The sequence below is a fragment of the Dunckerocampus dactyliophorus genome, chromosome 11, assembly GCF_027744805.1.
Source record: "Dunckerocampus dactyliophorus isolate RoL2022-P2 chromosome 11, RoL_Ddac_1.1, whole genome shotgun sequence".
NCBI lineage: Eukaryota > Metazoa > Chordata > Actinopteri > Syngnathiformes > Syngnathidae > Dunckerocampus > Dunckerocampus dactyliophorus.
Window position 1 is genome coordinate 25,529,059 of NC_072829.1, and position 19,765 is coordinate 25,548,823.

At 40.8% G+C, this 19,765-nt stretch overlaps 1 protein-coding gene across 1 annotated transcript in view; it reads right to left on the minus strand.

Annotated features, from left to right (window-relative positions):
- col23a1a (collagen type XXIII alpha 1 chain a) overlaps positions 1 to 19,765 on the minus strand; it is a 142,231-nt gene that overhangs the window by 1,718 nt on the left and 120,748 nt on the right. The window contains exons 9-30 of the mRNA XM_054791565.1: positions 15,052 to 15,126; positions 13,876 to 13,992; positions 9,486 to 9,512; positions 9,327 to 9,353; positions 9,186 to 9,239; positions 9,020 to 9,079; positions 8,882 to 8,917; positions 8,106 to 8,183; positions 5,918 to 5,941; positions 4,227 to 4,271; positions 4,052 to 4,096; positions 3,890 to 3,970; positions 3,587 to 3,640; positions 3,283 to 3,357; positions 3,172 to 3,198; positions 3,037 to 3,096; positions 2,880 to 2,951; positions 2,767 to 2,793; positions 2,616 to 2,669; positions 2,260 to 2,346; positions 1,995 to 2,096; positions 1,181 to 1,219 (exon numbers count right to left, since the gene is read on the minus strand). Coding sequence (XP_054647540.1) covers positions 1,181 to 1,219; positions 1,995 to 2,096; positions 2,260 to 2,346; positions 2,616 to 2,669; positions 2,767 to 2,793; positions 2,880 to 2,951; positions 3,037 to 3,096; positions 3,172 to 3,198; positions 3,283 to 3,357; positions 3,587 to 3,640; positions 3,890 to 3,970; positions 4,052 to 4,096; positions 4,227 to 4,271; positions 5,918 to 5,941; positions 8,106 to 8,183; positions 8,882 to 8,917; positions 9,020 to 9,079; positions 9,186 to 9,239; positions 9,327 to 9,353; positions 9,486 to 9,512; positions 13,876 to 13,992; positions 15,052 to 15,126 — 1,266 coding nt within the window. The remainder of the gene's footprint in view (positions 1 to 1,180; positions 1,220 to 1,994; positions 2,097 to 2,259; positions 2,347 to 2,615; positions 2,670 to 2,766; positions 2,794 to 2,879; positions 2,952 to 3,036; positions 3,097 to 3,171; positions 3,199 to 3,282; positions 3,358 to 3,586; positions 3,641 to 3,889; positions 3,971 to 4,051; positions 4,097 to 4,226; positions 4,272 to 5,917; positions 5,942 to 8,105; positions 8,184 to 8,881; positions 8,918 to 9,019; positions 9,080 to 9,185; positions 9,240 to 9,326; positions 9,354 to 9,485; positions 9,513 to 13,875; positions 13,993 to 15,051; positions 15,127 to 19,765) is intronic.

Consider the following 19,765-nt stretch of genomic DNA (forward strand, 5'->3'; position numbering starts at 1 on the left):
AAGATGTTTTCTGGCAAAATTGAGACCAGCCTTAATGTTATTTTTGTTCAGCAGTGGTTTTCGTCTTGGAATTCTGTCATGCAGGCCGTTTTTGCCCAGTGTCTTTCTTACGATGAAGTCATGAACACTGACCTTAACTGAGACTAGAGAGGCCCACAATTCCTTGGATGTTGTTGGGGGGTCTTTTGTGACCTCTTGGATGAGTCGTCACTGCGCTCTTGGGGTCATTTTGGTTAGCGGCCACCCCTGGGAAGGTTCACCACTGTTCCATGTTTTGGCCATTTGTGGATAATGTGGTTCGCTGGAGTCCCAAAGCTTTAGAAATGGCTGTGGAAATCTTTTCCACACTGATAGATCTCAATTAATCTCAGTTAAGGTATGTTTTAACAGGGGGGCGATCACTTTTTCACACAACGCCATGTAGGTTTGGATTTTCTGTTTCTCTTAATAATAAAAAGTTTTATTTAAAACTGCATTTTGTGTTCAGTTGTGTTGTCATTGACTGGTATTTAAATTTGCTTGATGACCTGAAACATTTTAGTTTGACAAACATGCAAAAAAAAAAAAAAGAAGTCACACTTGTTCACACCACCGTATATACTGTAGTGTGTATATTTTCCAAATCAGTGAAATAACTGGTAGATCGCAATACAAGTATATATTTCATACTGACATATTTCTTAGCTGGTGGACAGTTCAGTGACTCTGCTTCACTGATCACCATGATCTTAAAATTAGCATCACTGCAGGTCACTGGTGTGTGTGTGAGTGACGGGAAAAAAAAGCTCCGACTGGCATGACCCTAGACTTTTTTTTCACCAGAGAAAAAAAAGCTGTCTTATATTTTTTTGTCTTATCACCTACTGTATAATATAAATGTTTTTTTTTTTTTAAATACATAATTGCTTAGTAGCGCTTGACCTACAGTTGATGAGTTTGAACAGATTTAACAAATTCAAGCATAAGGTGAAATCCTTAGATTTTTCTGTATGTGGTCATGGTAAAAACAAAAAGTCTGGACACCCCAGCATTAAACTAACTCAAATGTGCAAATGTTAGAAGTGCGAGTTCACACATTGTAAGGCATCAAACCAGCACAAACCTTCCAATCTCACTTAGTCATAACTAAAGGCTAATATTTGCATTCTTGAAATGGATGCCCTTACAGACTGCTTCTTACCTTGTGCCAGCAGCCTGGTATGGGCAGCCCATCATGTCCCTGCACAGTGACAACAGCGGAGAAATGTTTAGTAACAAGCCAGTACATTGTATTTATCGACTACATTTACATACAGTATATTTCAACTCCTATGATAGTAAGATGTCTAAAAAAATCTGCAGTTTTAGAGAAAATGTTATTATATCCAATGTGATTGTTGATTGATGTTTGTTTGCTTTATATAAAGGTGGTAAAGGATGCTGTTAATCCCAAGGTTATTCGTTTTCTGGCCAGATAAGAGATTTAGATTTTTTTGGAAATACTTTCAGAGGGAAATAAGACTGAACTATGCAGTTTTAAGCTCTATTATACACTGTGCTAGTATAGAATTTATGTATTTATTCATTTAACATGTTTTAGGGGGACAAAAGTTCTAAATAATTCATCAATACAGGCTCATTCAACGTTTGGAATTATGCATATACAGTGGTAAACAGTGGCAAACACTCTTTCACACCACTGCGCTTTACTTCAGCAGCAAATGATGCATTTACTCAAAATTGTCCTATAAGGTCAGGGATATAAATAATTTCTTTCCTTTTTGTGTTATTTCTAGTTAAACGAAGATACAAATCCACTTTAAATCAGAATTTGCTGGGATATGAATTATTTTTGGTTATTATTGGACAAAATGCTTTATCGCAAGTATAAGTAAGCTTGGCCTATATATTCCATTTGTTAGTGAGTGCACATAACATGGTTCGGCTGAGGCGACAAAGAAAAATGAACATAAGAATATGATATGGAGAGCAGGAATAGAGCAGAAATACTGTACCACAGGACAGAGGGCCACAGGGGCGGAAGGAGGAAGAGGAGGAGGTGGAGGAGAAGAGAGTGCTCCGTCCACACGAGACACATCTTTTTTGTCATCACAACCCTGCCAGCAAGAGTCAGTTACACACTCACAACTTAGATGAAGGACATTGCAGAGAAGTGAAATTGGAAAAGACAGATTCAGCCCTCAGATGGAGAAGTAGAGGTCGGCGGTGTGGTGTGTGTGTGTGTGTGTGTGTGTGTGTGTGTGTGTGGAGGTCACATACCACAGGACAGGGTTGGTCCAGACCTGGAGGACCCTGTTCTCCCTTCTGACCCTTCAGTCCTCTCTTTCCAACACTTCCTCTGTCACCCTGAATGACACAACACAACTCAACAGTTCATACACTCACATTTAATAAAGAGCATCAAACCTGGTCAAACTACAAATACAATAGCAGCTTGTTACTAAATTGTAGGGGTGCTATCAGCTCATGGGTATTGGCATCAAAATGAGAGACCGGATCATATTAGTGTCGTTACTGACATCGCCTCGTGAATGAGACCTCAAACTGCACCGTCCTCCACAGAGCAACAAGCAAAAAAACATCTTTTTTATCATTTCTGGATGTTTTGTACCAACCTTCTCTCCTCGTTCCCCCCTGTTTCCCTTCTCTCCCATAAAGCCTGGCAAACCCTGTAAATAATAGGAGGTAATGAGCACAGAAGCTATTTCAATTCAGGATAAAAGTCATAAAATATTAAAGTATATTATGAAATGACTTGATACTCACATCAAGTCCAGGCTCCCCTGGCCTGCCCTGTAAACACAACACGTTTCACTATGGAGTCACACAATACCAAAGTGGAAGAGATGTCTTAAATGTCTTCGTATTAGGGTGCCTACTCTTTCTCCTTTAGCTCCTGGAAGACCCACTAGGCCCGGAGAGCCAGGTGAACCCGGAAGGCCGTCCAATCCCTGCAGTGAGCGCATAAAAACACATTCATCATATATCATTGTTTGATTCCTAAACAATAAGACTGAATAAGTCACCGTTACCCACATTGGTTCCTGGAGCACCAATGTCACCCTTCTCCCCTCTTAGCCCAAATCCTGGCTCCCCCTGCATTGCAATACAGGCGCATCAGTACCAAATAACATGTCATACTCTCCATCAAACGTTGTCTTGTACTCTTACCTTTGGTCCAGGCATTCCATGCAGCCCCTGAAAAACATTACATGTTGTAATTGTCTGACTACCGAACTGCTTCCCTAATGCTCGCTGTACCGAAGTGATATGAGAACTCACCATAGCTCCAGGTGAACCGGGTTCTCCAGGCGGGCCTGGTGGGCCAGGGGGACCTGGCTGGGAAATCATTTGAACCTGAGAGCAAAGAAATCATCTTACTGTCAGCACTAATTCCATTGCAGTAGATTGTAATGCCATTTTTCATCGTTATGGCCAGTCGGTGTATGAATGCTGAGAGAGCCAAGCGCATATTTGCTATGATGCAGAAATGCTAAAAGAGTGATGTATGGTACTGATAAAATGCTTTATGATACAAATACATAGATAGATACTTTATTCATCCCCATAAAGTAATACCACTGACCAGGTTGTCATCCAGTCTGCAGTCGCCCTTCTCTCCTTTCTGACCGTCCATACCCTGAGTCACAACAAGCAAAATGAATTTAAAACAACTGTATGAGTTACACATATTCACCGGCCACAATATTAGGTACACCCTGATATTCAATACAAGTGCTACATCACAGAATCTGCCAAAATATTAACAACAGTATGACTGAGTAAAACACAACATCAGCCAAAACTGAGCATTATTATATTGTATTGTTTTGGATTGTGCAGACGTACCTAATAAATTGACCAGGTATTGTATCTGCTGACGACTTACCGCAGGCCCAGATAGCCCCATCTCTCCCTTTTCTCCTCTTTCCCCTGATGGTCCTATTTCACCGATGTCACCTTTAGATCCCTGGAGGCCAAAACAAGCATCAATGAATGGTGAACAGCCCAAAACATATGTACGGTATTGTCAGAACATTCCTCTACGTACCCTCTCTCCGTCCACTCCAGCTGGCCCCGGTAAACCGAGCTCCCCCTGATGCAAACACAAAGACGACACTCTTAGCTCATGAACTTGACCAGCTAACTAGCAAACAAATAGCATTCATTTGACTCTTTCTTACTTCCACCTTAATACTCACAGATTATAATAATATTGGCATTACCTTTTCTCCGGGAGGACCTTGGGGACCAGGTGGTCCTGGTGGGCCCTGGTGAAACAAGCCAAATCAAAGGTTGGTACTACAGTATTTAGTATTTAAGTTGGTATTAGTATTTAACTTTCAGCAAAAATGAAAACAATGAAGTTTGGAGTCAAAGACTCATTAGCAAAACTTGTTTTTCCAACCAGTCCTGATTATATACAAAATGTATTAAATTCTACACATACAAAAGAAAACAATAGTTGTGCTACACTTACTGGCCAAAACTTTAGGTACACATGCACAATTTAACTGGACCGAGGGATTCAGACCAAAAAAATGGAAACAAATACATTAAATAAACTAAGTAACTACAATATTAGACACATTTGTCTGTGTGATGCACTGTAGTTCTACACAACTCTACCATAATAAACACATTGTTAAACAAGCTATCATTTAATTGCAGGCATACCTACAGTAATAAAGCGTCAGTCATCTCGGATGCAGAATGATTCCATTGGTCACAAGCACCCGAATATTCTTTCAAACGTATGTAACATACAGTAAATGAATGACAAGAATCCCCCGTGCATGCTAGATCCACCTCATAGCCAATTTGTATGCTGGTTGGTGAGAGACAGCTCCCTTAAATCAAGCTCTTAAATCTCTGCGTCCACGAGAATCCACCTTGCTACACTTATTACTTTTCCCTCTGAAGTCCTCGCCCATCTTGAAATCATAAAATAAAAAGGAAACCACATTGCCTCCTGGAGGTGTACATGCCGCTCCCTCCTAATTTATAACGTTGTGTTTGTTTTCCATTAAAGCCATGGCAAGCAAGCATTTCATTTGCAATCATCCGTCACGGCAAAAAGCAGGGCAACCCATGCAAACAATTATAGAATAAGGTATGAAACGAACGCTAATGGAATTCTTAGCACCACGGAGGCTCTTCGTCATCTGGATGAAACCAATATGGCTGCTAACACAAATGAGCGAAGGCAGGTGGTTGGTGAACATTCCCGCTTCTACGGCTCCAGCTGAGAAAGTGTGTGATTTGGTTTCAAGTGATCCCTCCTTGGTGCGAGGCTTCTGATAACATCTCAGGTTCGTGTTTTCTCAGACCCTTTTCAAACCGCTGCTTCAGCGGCGTCGCACGCAGAAGCCCAGAGCCGAGAGGGACCTGGCTCTGTGAGCAGTAGTTTTTAAATTAAACACACACTCCACGGCTGAGATATCCATCTGCTATTAGCATGTAGCCGGGGACGTGGTTAGTTTCAGAGGGGCCTTGTGTGCGTAGGGAAGGACGTCATGTTCTTTGCTGAGCGTTCTCTTAAATTGTGCACCAGCTTAATAATGTGGAGCACATAGTCAGAAACTCCATGCTGCTCGAAAACACTCTCAAAACAAAGTGACAAAGGCTGTTGATGATTCCGCGTGACTGTGTACTGCTCTGCAGTCTACACCTTATCTGATAGAACTGCACAGCTGAACTGGATTTGCTGGGACTGTGCATAACTTCCCAGTCAAATATACAGGAATAGCCAAGTTCGCTAAAAATATTACTAAACATGACATTTAATACATTAATATTGAGCTAAAGCTTGTGGTTGTGCAGCTGTTCAAGTCTGCGTGAGTCTGATTGGCTTTCTAATGTGGTGTTAGTCAGTGTTGGCACATCCAAACACCATGCAGAAACAGCGGCAGATTACCGAGATACTGATAGTGTTGATGGCCTGTCAAAACAAGAAATGGATTCCTAATGAAAAAACTAAGACATATAAAATCACCACACAAGAAATAGTGTACTGAAAAATATAGTCTACATGTGGGGATCTCGACAGGTCTGAACCTGGGACGCAAACATCCATCCATCCATGTTCTATGCCGCTTGTCCTCACTAGGGTCACAGGGGTATGCTGGAGCCGAGGGACGCATACAATCCTCATCAAAATTTTAAGACCAGTTGAAAAATTGAAATTGAAAGAATTTACATTTTGCACTGTTGGATCTTAAAGGGATAGTTCGGATTTTTTGACATGAAGTTGTTTGACATCCCCATCAGCGGTGTAGTACATAAACAGTGACTTACCCCGACACTTGGTCCCGCGAGTCCAGTTCTGGTCGGATTTCTGTGGCTATGTTCCTCGTCACGGAAATCCGACCAGAACTGGATTTGTGGGACCAAATGGGGGGGGGGTTAAGTCACTGTTGAAATAGTCCACTGCTGATGGGGATGTCTTACAACTTCAAGGCAAAAAATCCAAACTCCCTCTTCATGGATGTTCTAAGTAGAGCTTCAAAATGCAAAAAGAAGAAATGGGAGTGAGGCAAAAAAAAAAAAAGCATTAAAGTGAAACAGACTGGTCATCAGCTGATTAAAAAGTTTAAGACCACAGCCTTTAAAAGCCAAACTCTTGGCAAAAATGTGGATTCAATTTCATTTTCTGCCAGGTATTCAAACTGTGATAATCTCTTGATGCTAATGGCAAAAAAGCTTTCTGTCTTTGAACGTGATCGGATTGTTGAGCTGCATAAGCAAAGGCCCTCGCAGCGCTCCACTGCTGCTGGGGTTGGACACACTAAGACAGTCACTTGAAACTTCGTCCAAGATCCTGATGCTTATGGAACAAAAAAGTCAAAGTCAAGTGGTAGACCCCCTCAAAAAATTCACCGTCCCAGAGCCGGAGGATCCGATTTGTTTGTCAAGACACGGGACAATCCTCAGCCCAAATGAAGGTTGTTACTAGTGCCGAGTGTCACTAGCATGACAAGGAGATCCCACCTGAGATGTTTTCCACACGGCACAGTGGAGGGAGCTCCATCATGATCTGGGGGTGCTTTTTCCTTCAAGGGAACAATGGAGCTTCAGATTATGCAGGGGCGTCAAACGGCAGCTGGCTATGTGAGATGTTGCAGGCGACATCCCTCATGATTGAAGGCCCTCATCTACTTGTTCAACAGGACAACTCTGCAGTTGACAATGCCTGCCTGACAAAGGGCTTCTTCCAGAGGAATAACCTCACGTTTGGACAATGCGTGTTCCTCTGATCTAAATCCAATTGAGAACATTTGGGGACGGATGGCAAGGGAAGCTTACAAAAATGGGCTTGAGTTCCAGAGATGCCGAAAACAATTTTTTTGTTTATTAACAAGAATGGCGCAGCTACTCATTATTGAGTCCTTTTTTAAACATTTTATTTCTATTTCTAAATTAAACCATAACCATTTTCGTGGGTTTGAGGTTTTTTTTTTGAGCAATGGTCTTAAACTTTTTATCAGCTGATCAGCAGCCTATTGCACTTTAATGGTTGTTTGCAATAAATTGGTTTCTCAAAATGTTTTTTTGTCTCACTCCAGTTTCTTCTTTTTACATTTTGAAGCTCTACTTAGAACCTCCTTAAGATCCAACAGTGCAAAATGTAAATTCTTAAAAGTCTTAAAATTTTCATCAGGAGTGTATTTTCCCCAGTCATTAAGTTGCATTTCTACCTCGGTCAAACCAAGCATTAAAAAAAATGCCATCTTTTGTAACATAAATACACACATATATATGTGCAAAGTGTATTTTAGAGTACATTATTAAGGAAATGAGGAGTGACAGGACAACTACAGGCAGAGAAATAATGAATAAAGTAAAATTGCACTAAACAACACCACAAAATTAGACATTTCAGTGATACTGTATGTGTGTATTAGGTACAGTATGTACAAAGAAGGAAGATGCCTAAGAAATATTATTATTTCAACTAGTCAGACATCTGCTCTACTGTAAACATTTTAATGCATTTTTTGACTAGCTGTCCGTTACACACCCACAACCAACAATGCGTCCCACGTTTGGGTTCAAACCCACCAGTTGAGAATCCCTGGTCTACTTTCCAGTGTGATGTCACTCACCTGGAAAGCATCTAGAAGCTTCCCATTGAAGTCAATGATGTCAGAGGAGCCTGCTATGCCTTTTTCACCAGGATACCCCTAAAATGAAGGAATTCAAACAAATTACATACACATGAATGATAAAGAAGGTTGTAGACTAAAGGACACCTGTCCCAAACTCAGTTTGTGTCGCCAATAAAATGCTGTCAGATATTATTTTGGTCATGCAGCAGGCATGCATTTTTGTTGTCATTTATTCACGTAACATTAGTTTGATGATGTCAAGGCAATTGACATGAATATAAGACAGTATCCCCCCCCCCCAAAAAAAAATCTGAAAAAGAGGAGGTCGTCTAATATTTGGGATTCTAGAGGTTTATCCATACAAACAACAGGCGGCGCCAAACAAGTCTTGTGACTGACTTGTGACTCTTCCTGTGACTGACACACACTGGTGACCTTGACAGATGCAGTCAAGACGGCCCCTCGGAAATACATGTCTCAAAGGTTGTTAGCAGGTTAGCAAACAACAGAGGAGGAGATATGATGCTAATTTTAAGATAATGATGACCAATGAAGCAGCCATCAAACAGCTAAGAAATGTGTTATGCTTTGTTTATTGTAATCTACCAGTTATTTCACTGATGTTCAAGGATCAAGATCCAGTTTTAGTCTTTTTTGGGTCTTGAAAAAGAGGGGCCATCTTATATTTGGGTCATATGGTCAGTGTGGGTCCTGTAGGAGGAGCCAAATTTATATTTTGGATTTCAAGCTGAAGTAAAGTTTGGAAAACTCACCATGGGGCCCTGCTCTCCTATTGCGCCCTTATCTCCCTGAATGCACAGACACATGGGTAAATGTACATAAACACCAAACGCAAGTAAGCATAATGCATAATAATTAGTGTGCATGCACTGTTGACACGTTTATTTTACCTTTAATCCTGGTAGTCCATCCATGCCTCGCTCTCCTTTTTCTCCAATACCTGCTTCACCCTATTTCATACGCAGTAACCCAGTAAGCCCAGTCGTCTAGTATATGACGATCTTAAAACGATCTTCAGAAAATAGATTATAACGCTGGTGAAGATTGTATCTATACCTTTGCCCCTGGAGGACCCTGTGGTCCTGGATATCCTGGCTCACCATCTTCTCCCTATTAGATGATAAATCACAATTTACTACCTTTTTGCACACCGAGGAAAGCAGTAAAACAAAATATTTGAGTCTGGGTCAATCTTACCGGCTTCCCAGGCAATCCTTGAGGCCCCTGAAGCAGAAATAAATCTGTTAACTATATGATCTTTAATAGTAATGATAGTAAAAACAGATCATAATGATGTTACGACCTTGCATGATTCATATTTGAACATGGAAACAAAAATATCTGAACTATATTCACCTCGATGCCATCACGACCTGGAAAACCCTAAGACAAACAAATGCAAATTAATTAGTGTGACTCGTCTTCACTGGATGTGCTATAAATATGACCACAAGAGGTCAGTATTTAACAAGGCAAAGCATTGAGAAGGCTCATTGCCTCTGGATGTAACGTGCGCGCAATTGAGAAACGACACAACAAATGATGTAGAAACAACAGCAGAGGCTTCCATGTGAGGGGATTAACGAATATGAAGTGATGGCCATCAGCAGATGTCATCGCAGCTGAACACTTAAAGCGCATTCTGGACTCTTACATTGGGGAATATCTTATCACCTCATCAGTAAATCTTTGGAGCCTCTCCCAAGTCCCCCCAAAAAGCACATCGTGTATGGTTGAGAAATAAAAACCCTGGATGGCAATGTAATGGTGTAAGATGAGCAATAAGCCACAACGGCTTTAACTCAAATGCTAAATACCATATCCCAGTTCTGCTAGTGATTAGGCTCATTTCAAGTAAACACAACAATTTGTGAGGGCCAGTTGGCCGTCTGAGCCTTTCAACATCTGTTATGAAGTCGTGCATGGCAGTGCATCTTATGAGCACGCCAACTCTAAATATTGCTGTGTACTATTGCCACACACATACACAAACATGAGCTATTGGGGCAATTTGAACCCTAAAAATGTTTTGAAATGTGTGTTGAAGTCATGCTTGAGAGCCTCCACAGAATGAGAGTGACCGTCTGTGTATTTAATGCTTAAGATATGCTCTGTAAAGTTGAGGTTACAAGCCTTTACCACTGATGAAGACATATGGTATGTAATGCACAGAAGCTGTTTCCCAGCGGGTTTCCTGGCGCTAGATGTTTGACCTGAGCATTGTGTAAGGTTGTGGTAGAAGATGGTTCACAATGATTTCAAAATGGCATTTACTATTTTTGTAGACCAGAGAAAATGAGTTTTGTAATCACAATAGATTTAATTTTTTTCATACTCAAACAACTTCAATATCTATCCATCCATCTTCTATGGCGCTTATCCTCACTAGGGTCGCGGGTATGCAGGCGCCTATCCCAGCTGACTTCGGGACCCTGGACTGGTAGACTAATTTAATACTTTTTTTGAAAATATAATTACATTTAATTAATAACTAAATTACATGCTTATTGTGGTTGTTCAACACAGTAATCCCTCGTTTATCGCGGTTAATTGGTTCCAGAACCAACTGTGATAAGTGAATTTCAGCAAAGTAAGCTTCGTTATTTACAGTATAAATGGAATATTTCGTAGTTGGTGCATAGAAAACCTGTTTATGACCATCTAAATAAATTTTTCTTTACATTATTAGATCCCTCTAAGCATGAAATAACACCCTTAGAGTCACCTTTACACTCATATTACCTAATATAGTAGAAATAATGACAGTAAATAAGGCATTTAACACATAAATAAGACTCATGCTCGCATGCGTTACTATAACTGTGTTCCCGAGGAAAGCAAACCTCGGGGTCTCAGAGTTGAGTTTCAGTAATGTAGAACAGTAGCCTGTCAGCGATCATTGTGCCTGTTGTGAGATATTTCAAACCTGCAATAAAAGCCTGTTGTTCCGGCAATCACCTCTGGTGTCTCACCTAATGTTGCAGTAATATTACTGACACCTAGTGACCAGTGTAGAATACTATAACGCCTTTCAATGCATTTTTTGAATGCCTTATAGATTGGTATTTTTGCTCATTTAGCCCATTTTTATGCTTGAAAAAAATGCTTAAATATGCATATATTTAATATATAATATATAATATATAATATATCTAATAACAGGGCACATTCAACCATGAATCAGCATATTTTAAATAAAATTATTATACTTTTGAAAAACCGTGATAGACTGAAGCCACAAAATTCGAAGCACAAAGCGGCCAGGGATGACTGTATATCAATCAAAGAGCACTTTTTGTCATATTCTGAACATCTTCTTTAGCTACATGGCAGGACCAATATTCAAAAAGCACTTGTCAGTATGATGCAGTACGGTTGCACGCCACTGCAAACTACGTCTGTAATGCTAGCGAGACAAAAATAGCATTACAATATCTTCATAAAGGCTGCATTTAATCTCATTAGTACCTAATTAAGTGTTTGCTGGTTGTATAATTAGATGGATGGATGCAGAATTGATTATTGTTTATAATAACAGAACAAGTTATGTAACAATTTACCACATTGACTGTGACAAGACTTCCTTGCCTGCATGTGTGTGAATTGCTTCTTTGTATAGTACATGCATGTAATTCAGAAATAGAATGTTCCTATTAATATAATGGGGTGCAGGTGGGCCTAATGAAGCGTCGTGTGGATATTCCTTGATGTTCCTATCCTCTCCGAACCCATCCTATTCAAATCTCGAAAATAGCACACATTCCTGAACTTCCTTTCACTTTATAGTTACATGACATATATGACAACACGGAGCCCGGCCGCACAGACAGGCATGCTTGCTCTCAGACATCTGCACACAACATGGTCTCCACCATACAAGGATTTGTTTCACTGCGTCGAGTTTTGCAATGCCTTTAATCAACACGCAAAGTCGATGTGCAATTGCCTTCGTCGAGGGAGCGTCTCTTTTATTCATCTGTTTGCTCTCCTATACTTATTGTCAACATGCTGTGTGCCACAGTGTTCATTCCTTTGTTTGAACAAATCCAAACTATTCTTTCCTCCATCCCGTAACCGCTGCTTCATGTTATGTTGCCACTGTGTATGAACTGAGCTGTGTGTGGGAAAGTTATCCTGGGAAACAAGCGGCCCCTGGTGAAAGGGGTAGCTATTGTTTGGTGGTGCCGGAAAACTGATGGTGAACTTGCCGCGGCAGTGCCATCATATCTGTTTCAGGGATGCGTGGCGACAGGGTGCCGCTTGGAAGGAGAGTTGGGGCGAGGGGGTGGGGTGGTGGACGCTCGGGTGGGCGCTTGTGGGTAGAAACTTGTGGCTGCTGTCTTACACAAAACAGATGAAGCCAGGAGAGATGGTATGCTGGGAGCTTTTAGGTAAACCACATCTCACTGGATTGAGTACAGTCGTCCTTCGCTACATCGCGGTTCGAACAATGCGCCCTCAAAAATTAAATTAATATACGATCATTGTTTTGTGGTTGAATATGGTCTATTATTAGTGAAAAAATACGCATATTCAAGCAAATGATGTATGTATTCATGGCCTAAATTAAGCAATTTCAAGCATAAAAATGGCTAAATGTACAAAAATAATATAAATATAATTCAAAAGACATGATATGAAGTGGGGCCTGGGAAGTCAGTTGGCTAGAGTTGCCTGTTAGCTGAGTGTTGGCAGCAGGTTAGCAGTGTAGAAAGCGGCTGACAGCAGCTCCTGTGTGAATGTTCATTGCATGTGTTCTCTGCTTTTTAATAAAGCGGTTGAAGTGCATCGGAAGTCTCTCTTTAACCACAAACAGCAGCAGTAAAGTAGTATTCTAAATTGGTCTGTAGGCGCATGTAACGTTACATTGATGAGGCAATATCCACCAGGAAGTACACTATCAATGCTAACTTGTGAGCCGTTATCTTATTTATGTCTAAGATGACGTATTTTCTGTTATTATGTCTACTATATTGGGTAATACAAGTGTAAAGGTGACTACGAGGGTGTTATTTCATGTCTACAGGGCTGTTATAAAGGTAAAAAAATGTATTTAGAAGGTCATAAACAGGTTTCCTATGCTTTTAACTATGAAAATATTGTATTTATTAACATTGAATCCTGCTTTGTGGAGGTCGCGTCTCGAACCAATTAATCGCGATGAACAAGGGATGACTGTGGCTTCAGTATAAACACTTCACTCACTGGAAACTTGCGCTCAAAATGCTTTGGAAGACATGCAGCAGATATCCTCAAAGTTCTATAATCAGTAGACAAATGGTCAGTGACTTATGGACAGTTAGTTGCTAATCATGCCTTTGTGAAGACATTTTGTTTGATGACAGCCGTGTTTTTCACGTGTTTTTTTTGTGGTGATTCGACAAAGCACCCAAAATTTGCAGTGGGTGTTTTGTAGACGGCATTGAGCTGTGTGAGAAATTTCAAATTTCGTTGGGGTTTAAAGACAACGCCACCGTATGCATTTTTAGACAGATTTTCACCCTCTTGTGTGCAGGACTGTATACAGTATATTTATTGGAAAAACATGTGCTCTGATTCAACATATTAGGGATGGGCCGACGGGTGTAAATGTCTGCATCCTTGTGGCGCAGCCGTAATTTCTTAGGAGACGTTTTACGTGTGCAAGTGAAGGACGATTTTTAACTACGACAATTTTGCACTGGTGCACTGGTTTGTGCATTAGGTGTACTTTTATCACTGTGACATCAAAAGGACAAGCCCTTACTGGCTCTCCCGTTGGGCCGCGGGGCCCGTCTTTGCCTGTGTTCCCAGGGGGGCCTCTGGGACCTGGGGGACCCGGGGGGCCGGGAGGGCCAGCAGGTCCAGCCTGGCCTTGGTCACCCTGATGAGAAAAACAGAAGAATGAGGGTTTGAAAAGACACAACTAACAAGAGTGTAGAAAATAATGTTTGCTTTTCAACATGCCAATGCTGCGCCTAGGCTGCTTTTTGGACACTTAGGAGGATCAAAAAAAGCTCAAATACACACATAGATGTGACCAAATCCAACCCACTTCTGTTATTTTGCCCGTATTAAGCCAAAAACAACATGACTTGGTCACAGCCAAATTCCCCTACAGCAGTTGCTATCTGTCCTGACAGTAGTGATCCTTGATAGGGCAGGAACCATATTGGATAACTTGAGTCGAAAAGGATGCCACAGACCTCACTATAAAGCAGTAGAACCATGTGACTTTATCCAGCCAATCCCAGAAGAACGAGGATGCAACTCATGAAAGAGTAAATAAATGAAAGTATTACAGCTATCGATAATGATTAGATAATTAAATGATAAAATAAAATAAATGTACTACAATGCACTATTTTGTGGAATTAAATCGTGAGAGTATTTCAGTGTTTGACACTGCATACTTAAAAAATGTTATTTATCCCTTCCACATTGTGAGTATTCCAGAGGGAAAACGTAAATGATACAAAAAAGGCTTACTCATCACTAAATGCTCTCCAAAGCCACACAGTGACACATTTTTAGAGCTTTTCTCTCATCTTTACAGACATGAGATGCATTGTGGTTTTCCATGTAAGGCCAAACCAGTACATTACAACTGTTCATTACCATAATAATTCATTGGCCTTATCGCAGGAAACTGTATTTCCTCACCACTGACAGTTATTAGCTTTTCAACGGCTGGATTTCTGTCTTTGACAAAGCCTGTTATTTTCCTGTTAATAAAAAACACACATATCCTGCTCTGTGGGTGTTCAATTGTAGAATTCTTCTAGATATAACACTTTATAGAAACAATCAGTCATATTAATTTAATTACATGCTTGGGCACAAAACTATTTCATGCAACAATGTGGAAAAGATGGAAACTGCAAAAGGGAAAGGTTTTGTGAAAATGTTAAAAGAGCTCACATGCCGTGCAGTTGTAGTGTACCTTCAGAAAACGTCTCTGAAAGGTGCTGGACTGGTCACCAGAGAGAAAGCCATGATCGTATCGAGGATAGACCATCTATATCAGGTGCGGCAAGGACAGAGAAGCAGAGAAAGGAAGAGCACATGAAGTCGAAGGGAGGTGACAGCAAAAGAAATGAGGAAATCAGGGGAAAAGTCTGGAACAGCTGGGGGGGGAAGAGACTAGTGACCAGTGGACAGTGACGCAAGAGGAAGTGAAATCTCCCAGGTCAGCAGCTCGGAGAGAGAAAGGATAGTGGCTGCTAGGAGGGAGCTGCAGGATGGTGTTCACCGCTAAGGACAAACCTTGACGGTGAGAATCTGATTACTGTGGAGTCCTGCGAATGTGCTGTAGTTAGGAGGACCCTGAGGAGAGGAAGTGAGAGGTGAGCAAAGAATAAAATAAACATATTTTTAACCCATCTGAAAGTGGCTTTCAAGTGGACAACACATGTAGCCATTAATAAAGGCACAGCGTCTTTCAGAGTAGAAGATACCCCTCACATTTCTGCAACCATTTTTACTACAGTATATCATCTCTAGGGGCAACACTACAGAAATGAAACTTGGATATACTTGACGCTGTGAAGCAGAGTATGATCCCCTCCCTTGGGAACCTGCGCTGCATGGCCAGAATGATCAAGAGCTCAAACATACCTCCACCTATAGTGCAACCTCAAGCGGAAGCAAGGAAGGAAGGAGCACAAGATGTCGAACATCCACAAGCTCCATCAGTTATGTCAATGATGTGAGTGTAAGAGGATTTGTACAGCTCTGGTGAATTCCATGCCCAAGAGGGTTAAGGTAATGCTAGATAACAATGGTGCCCACGCTAAATAGCGACAACTTGGACATGTCCACTGTGCGGTGTACTCACTTGTGTTGCCAGCTATTTAGACAACAATGGCTGTGTGTTGACTTATTTTCAATAGATAGTACACCTATTCTAGTATACAAGCTGGCCACTGACTACTCTAAAGTATAAGCAAGTTTCACTCCTATAGTATTGCCTCGTGAGAATACTATAATTTCCTGTGTATAAGCCGCCACTTTTCCTCATTCTCTGAACCCTGCAGCTAATTTATGGCTAAAAGAAGTAGAGTTCCCATGATGCTTAGAGTGCAGCTTCAGGAAGTGGTGAAGTGGACGCAAATATCACGTTTAGAAGTCTTATGCGGCAGTCGGGTTTTGATCTGACAAATCTTAAGTAAGTTTGATCAAGTGTAGAATTACTACAGCTTCTGTTTGGACTGTGGCAGATGTTGAACTCATGAAAAAAACCATCTCATCGGATGCAACGTAGAACATAGAGTGGAGGTAGGATCGCAAGGCTTATAGTGTGTCTTTCTTCATAGTGTGTAAAAAACCCACTACGACCAATGTTTTTCAAAAGGTCAGACAACTGCTTGATGAAGAGGATAGGCCAAGCTAAAGGGCTAATTTGTTTCCAGACGAAAGTTACACCCAGAACGACAAGAGACAAAGTGTGTGATGAAGGATTTATGAGGCTGTTCAATTCTGACACGGAAGGGGACGACTTCAGTGCTTCTAGTTCCCAGGAGGAGAATGAAGACAGTGATTAATAACTTTTCGGGTAGACTTCTGTTTAACTAGCTGTGTTATACACACTGTTTGCCGCTCTTTTGGGAAAATAATTTACTTAATCCTTCTGTGTAACCGAGACCGGTTCGGCCTATGTTTGTACAAATCTTTTTTTCCTCTTTAAATTTAGTGGGTGTGGCTTATATACACCGGTACGCGCTATAGTCCGGAAATTACGGTATATAATATAATAAAAATTACTTCTCACTCACATTTCTGAGATATTGTATGGCACATAGCCTACTTCAGTGGTGGGTGCCCCTCCATTTTTTCCTTACATAGAAACGCCACTGGGTACTGTATATAACCTGGTATTAGTGCTGCTTCCCTGCGTGAGTTCACTTCCACTGAAGGTAAAAGGAGAATGGAGTGAAGCTTTCAGAAAGAATGAAAGATGGAGCGCAGGAGGACAAGAGGAGATATGCTTCATCTGCTCATGAGGTTTCTGTTAACAGGCTGCTGAGAGATACGAGAAATATATATATATATTTTTTTTTTCTTCAAAACCACAAACCTTTCACCCTTTCATAATGCGCTCTCTTCACGATACCACTCACACGTGTTCCTTAAACGCCTCATAAGAGAGCTGTTTCACGGTGGGCTTCTCCTATTCCTCATTTTCATCATGGAGACCTTAGCTTGATAGTGAGACATTCAAGCTTGAATGGCTGGGCTCACCACGCCGTTTGCTCTGTGCGGGGGCAAAGGAATGCTTTGGTCGAGGATGAAATTTGAACATTGTGTCTTGTCTTTCAATGCAGCGCCAACTAACCTAAACACGGAGTGACAATCTCCTCCATATGGATTTGACCGTATGAATCCTGCACTACATTAGACCTTTCGTCATGTGTTTCTGACACCTTCATGACATCTTTTAATGCTGACTGTTGTCACTTAATCCTCAAGCCTGCATTGTACTCGACAAAGGCACTGTCAATGATCTATTGACAGGAAGTCAAAGGTTAACGCAGATTTATTGTCACTTCCCATTTGCACGTTTTCTCTTTGCCTCTCAACAAGTGCAGATACTTTGTTGATCTGGCATGGAAATGATGACTGAGCTGTACTTCATATCAAGTCCAAAATCATTTATTACCCGACTAAATTTTGACACAAGACACTTGCAAAAGAAGTTAAGTTGAGTATTCATACTCTCACTACCGGCCTATCCACCCTTCTAAATGCCTAATTAGCATTACAAGGCTGTGGAATATTGTAGAAATGACCAGAACCTGTTAGAACGGTGCAAAACATTGCCTCAAACTTGCAGTACCACTGCATGCTGAAGGGGTTAGGCATGTGTGAGATGGAAGGTGCTTATCACTGCTCTTCTTCCAGAGAGAAACAGTTTTTGGACAGTTGGAGGGGAAACAAGATAAGATATTTTTATGCTCTGTTAAATGAGTGATTGAATTTGACTGCCAAGATGGAGGATTTTATACCCAAGCTCACCAGGAGCTGATCAGACTTTGCAACAAAGTACCAGAACTTTTCCTGGAGAGGGAAAGGCTGCATGTACTTCTTATACAGATAAAAGGTAAGAACACAAATGTTTTACAGTTAAATAAAAAAAAATGAGACTAAGATGTATTTGAAAACAGTTTGAAACATTTTTTTTATTTTTTTTAAACAAAAGTGAATTATTCTCTTCTTTTTCTTGTTATCCTCTTAATGAGCAACCTGTATCAACATTAAAAAACTCCTCCAAAAAATAACTTTTGGGGTTAAATGAAGAGGTCTGAGCCAGTAAAATATTTAAGTTGGAAACTAAACAACAGTGAATTGTTTGTTCTGAAGCTTGTGCCTCTCTGTGACATGCTGAGATTCACGGGGGGGCTGCAGACTTATTCAAAGACTCCACAAGTCCTTTCCAAGGTCAATATTAACCAATGAAAGCATTATGCAAAATGCAAAAAAAGCTATTATTTCAAAATATAAAATAGACCGAAGGGAATTTATCGTACGCAAGTGTGCATTCTCTCCAGTCATTCCTTAGGGTGAAGTCCCCAGCCAAAAAAAACAGCTGGACGCCAAGGACTTCAACCCCAAATAGTGCATAGATTACCTCAGAGGGTCATCCTCACTTTCATTCTCATGACCTGATATTCTAAGCACAGCAAAGGCAAACATTCTGAATTAATCGAGTACGTGACTTCTTCAAAGAATCCACAATGTAAAGCACAGGGGGCCTATTTTCAAACCACACTGCATGAAGACAATTACATAGTCGTCATGGTGAGTGGAATGATATCACATGAAAAGACTGACAACATGGACCAGATACAGAGCTTAGAGTCACCCCACAATGTTTAAAAAAGACCCCACTTTTTAAAAAGAGACTAGATGGCAGCTATGGTTTTGTTTTTTGTGGCAAGGTCTTATTTTATATCATCATTTCTCAACTCCATAGCTTTGAGGATGGGAGGGATGAGGACATTTTAAACCTCAACCGAGGAGCCAGATTGTTATTAGTGGAAAAGATGAACAAAGTAAACACACATAACTGCTCGGTATTGTTTTACCTTGGATTTTAGGAAATGTTATGTGATGATAACCACAGAACTGGAAATTAAATGTATTGCTATTGTTATTATCGACAAAGCAAACTCAAAATGCCTTATTAATCTTCCCGGTGACGTACACACTCAACAAAAATGTAAACGCAACGCGTACACAAAAGGACCTATTTCCCCTCAAATATTGTTCACAAAGCTGTCTAAATCTGTGTTAGTTGGCCACAATAAAAGGCCACTCCAAAATGTGCAGTTTTACTGTATTGGCAGATGAGCTTCCCTGAGACAGTCTCTGACAGTTTGTGCAGAAATTCTTTGCTTCTGCAAATAGACTGCAGCTGCAGTCCGGGTGGCTGGTCTCAGACAAAAGGTGAAGATGCTGGATGTGGAGTTCCTGGGCTGGTGTGTTTACACGTGGTCTGCGGTTGTGAGGTTGGTTGGATGTACTTCTAAATACGCCTTTGGAAATGGCTTAACGTGGAGAAATGAACATTCAATTCACGGGCAACACGTCTGGTGGACATTCCTGCAGTCAGCACGCACGCTAGCTCAACCTGCTTGTGTGATAAAACTGCCCATTTT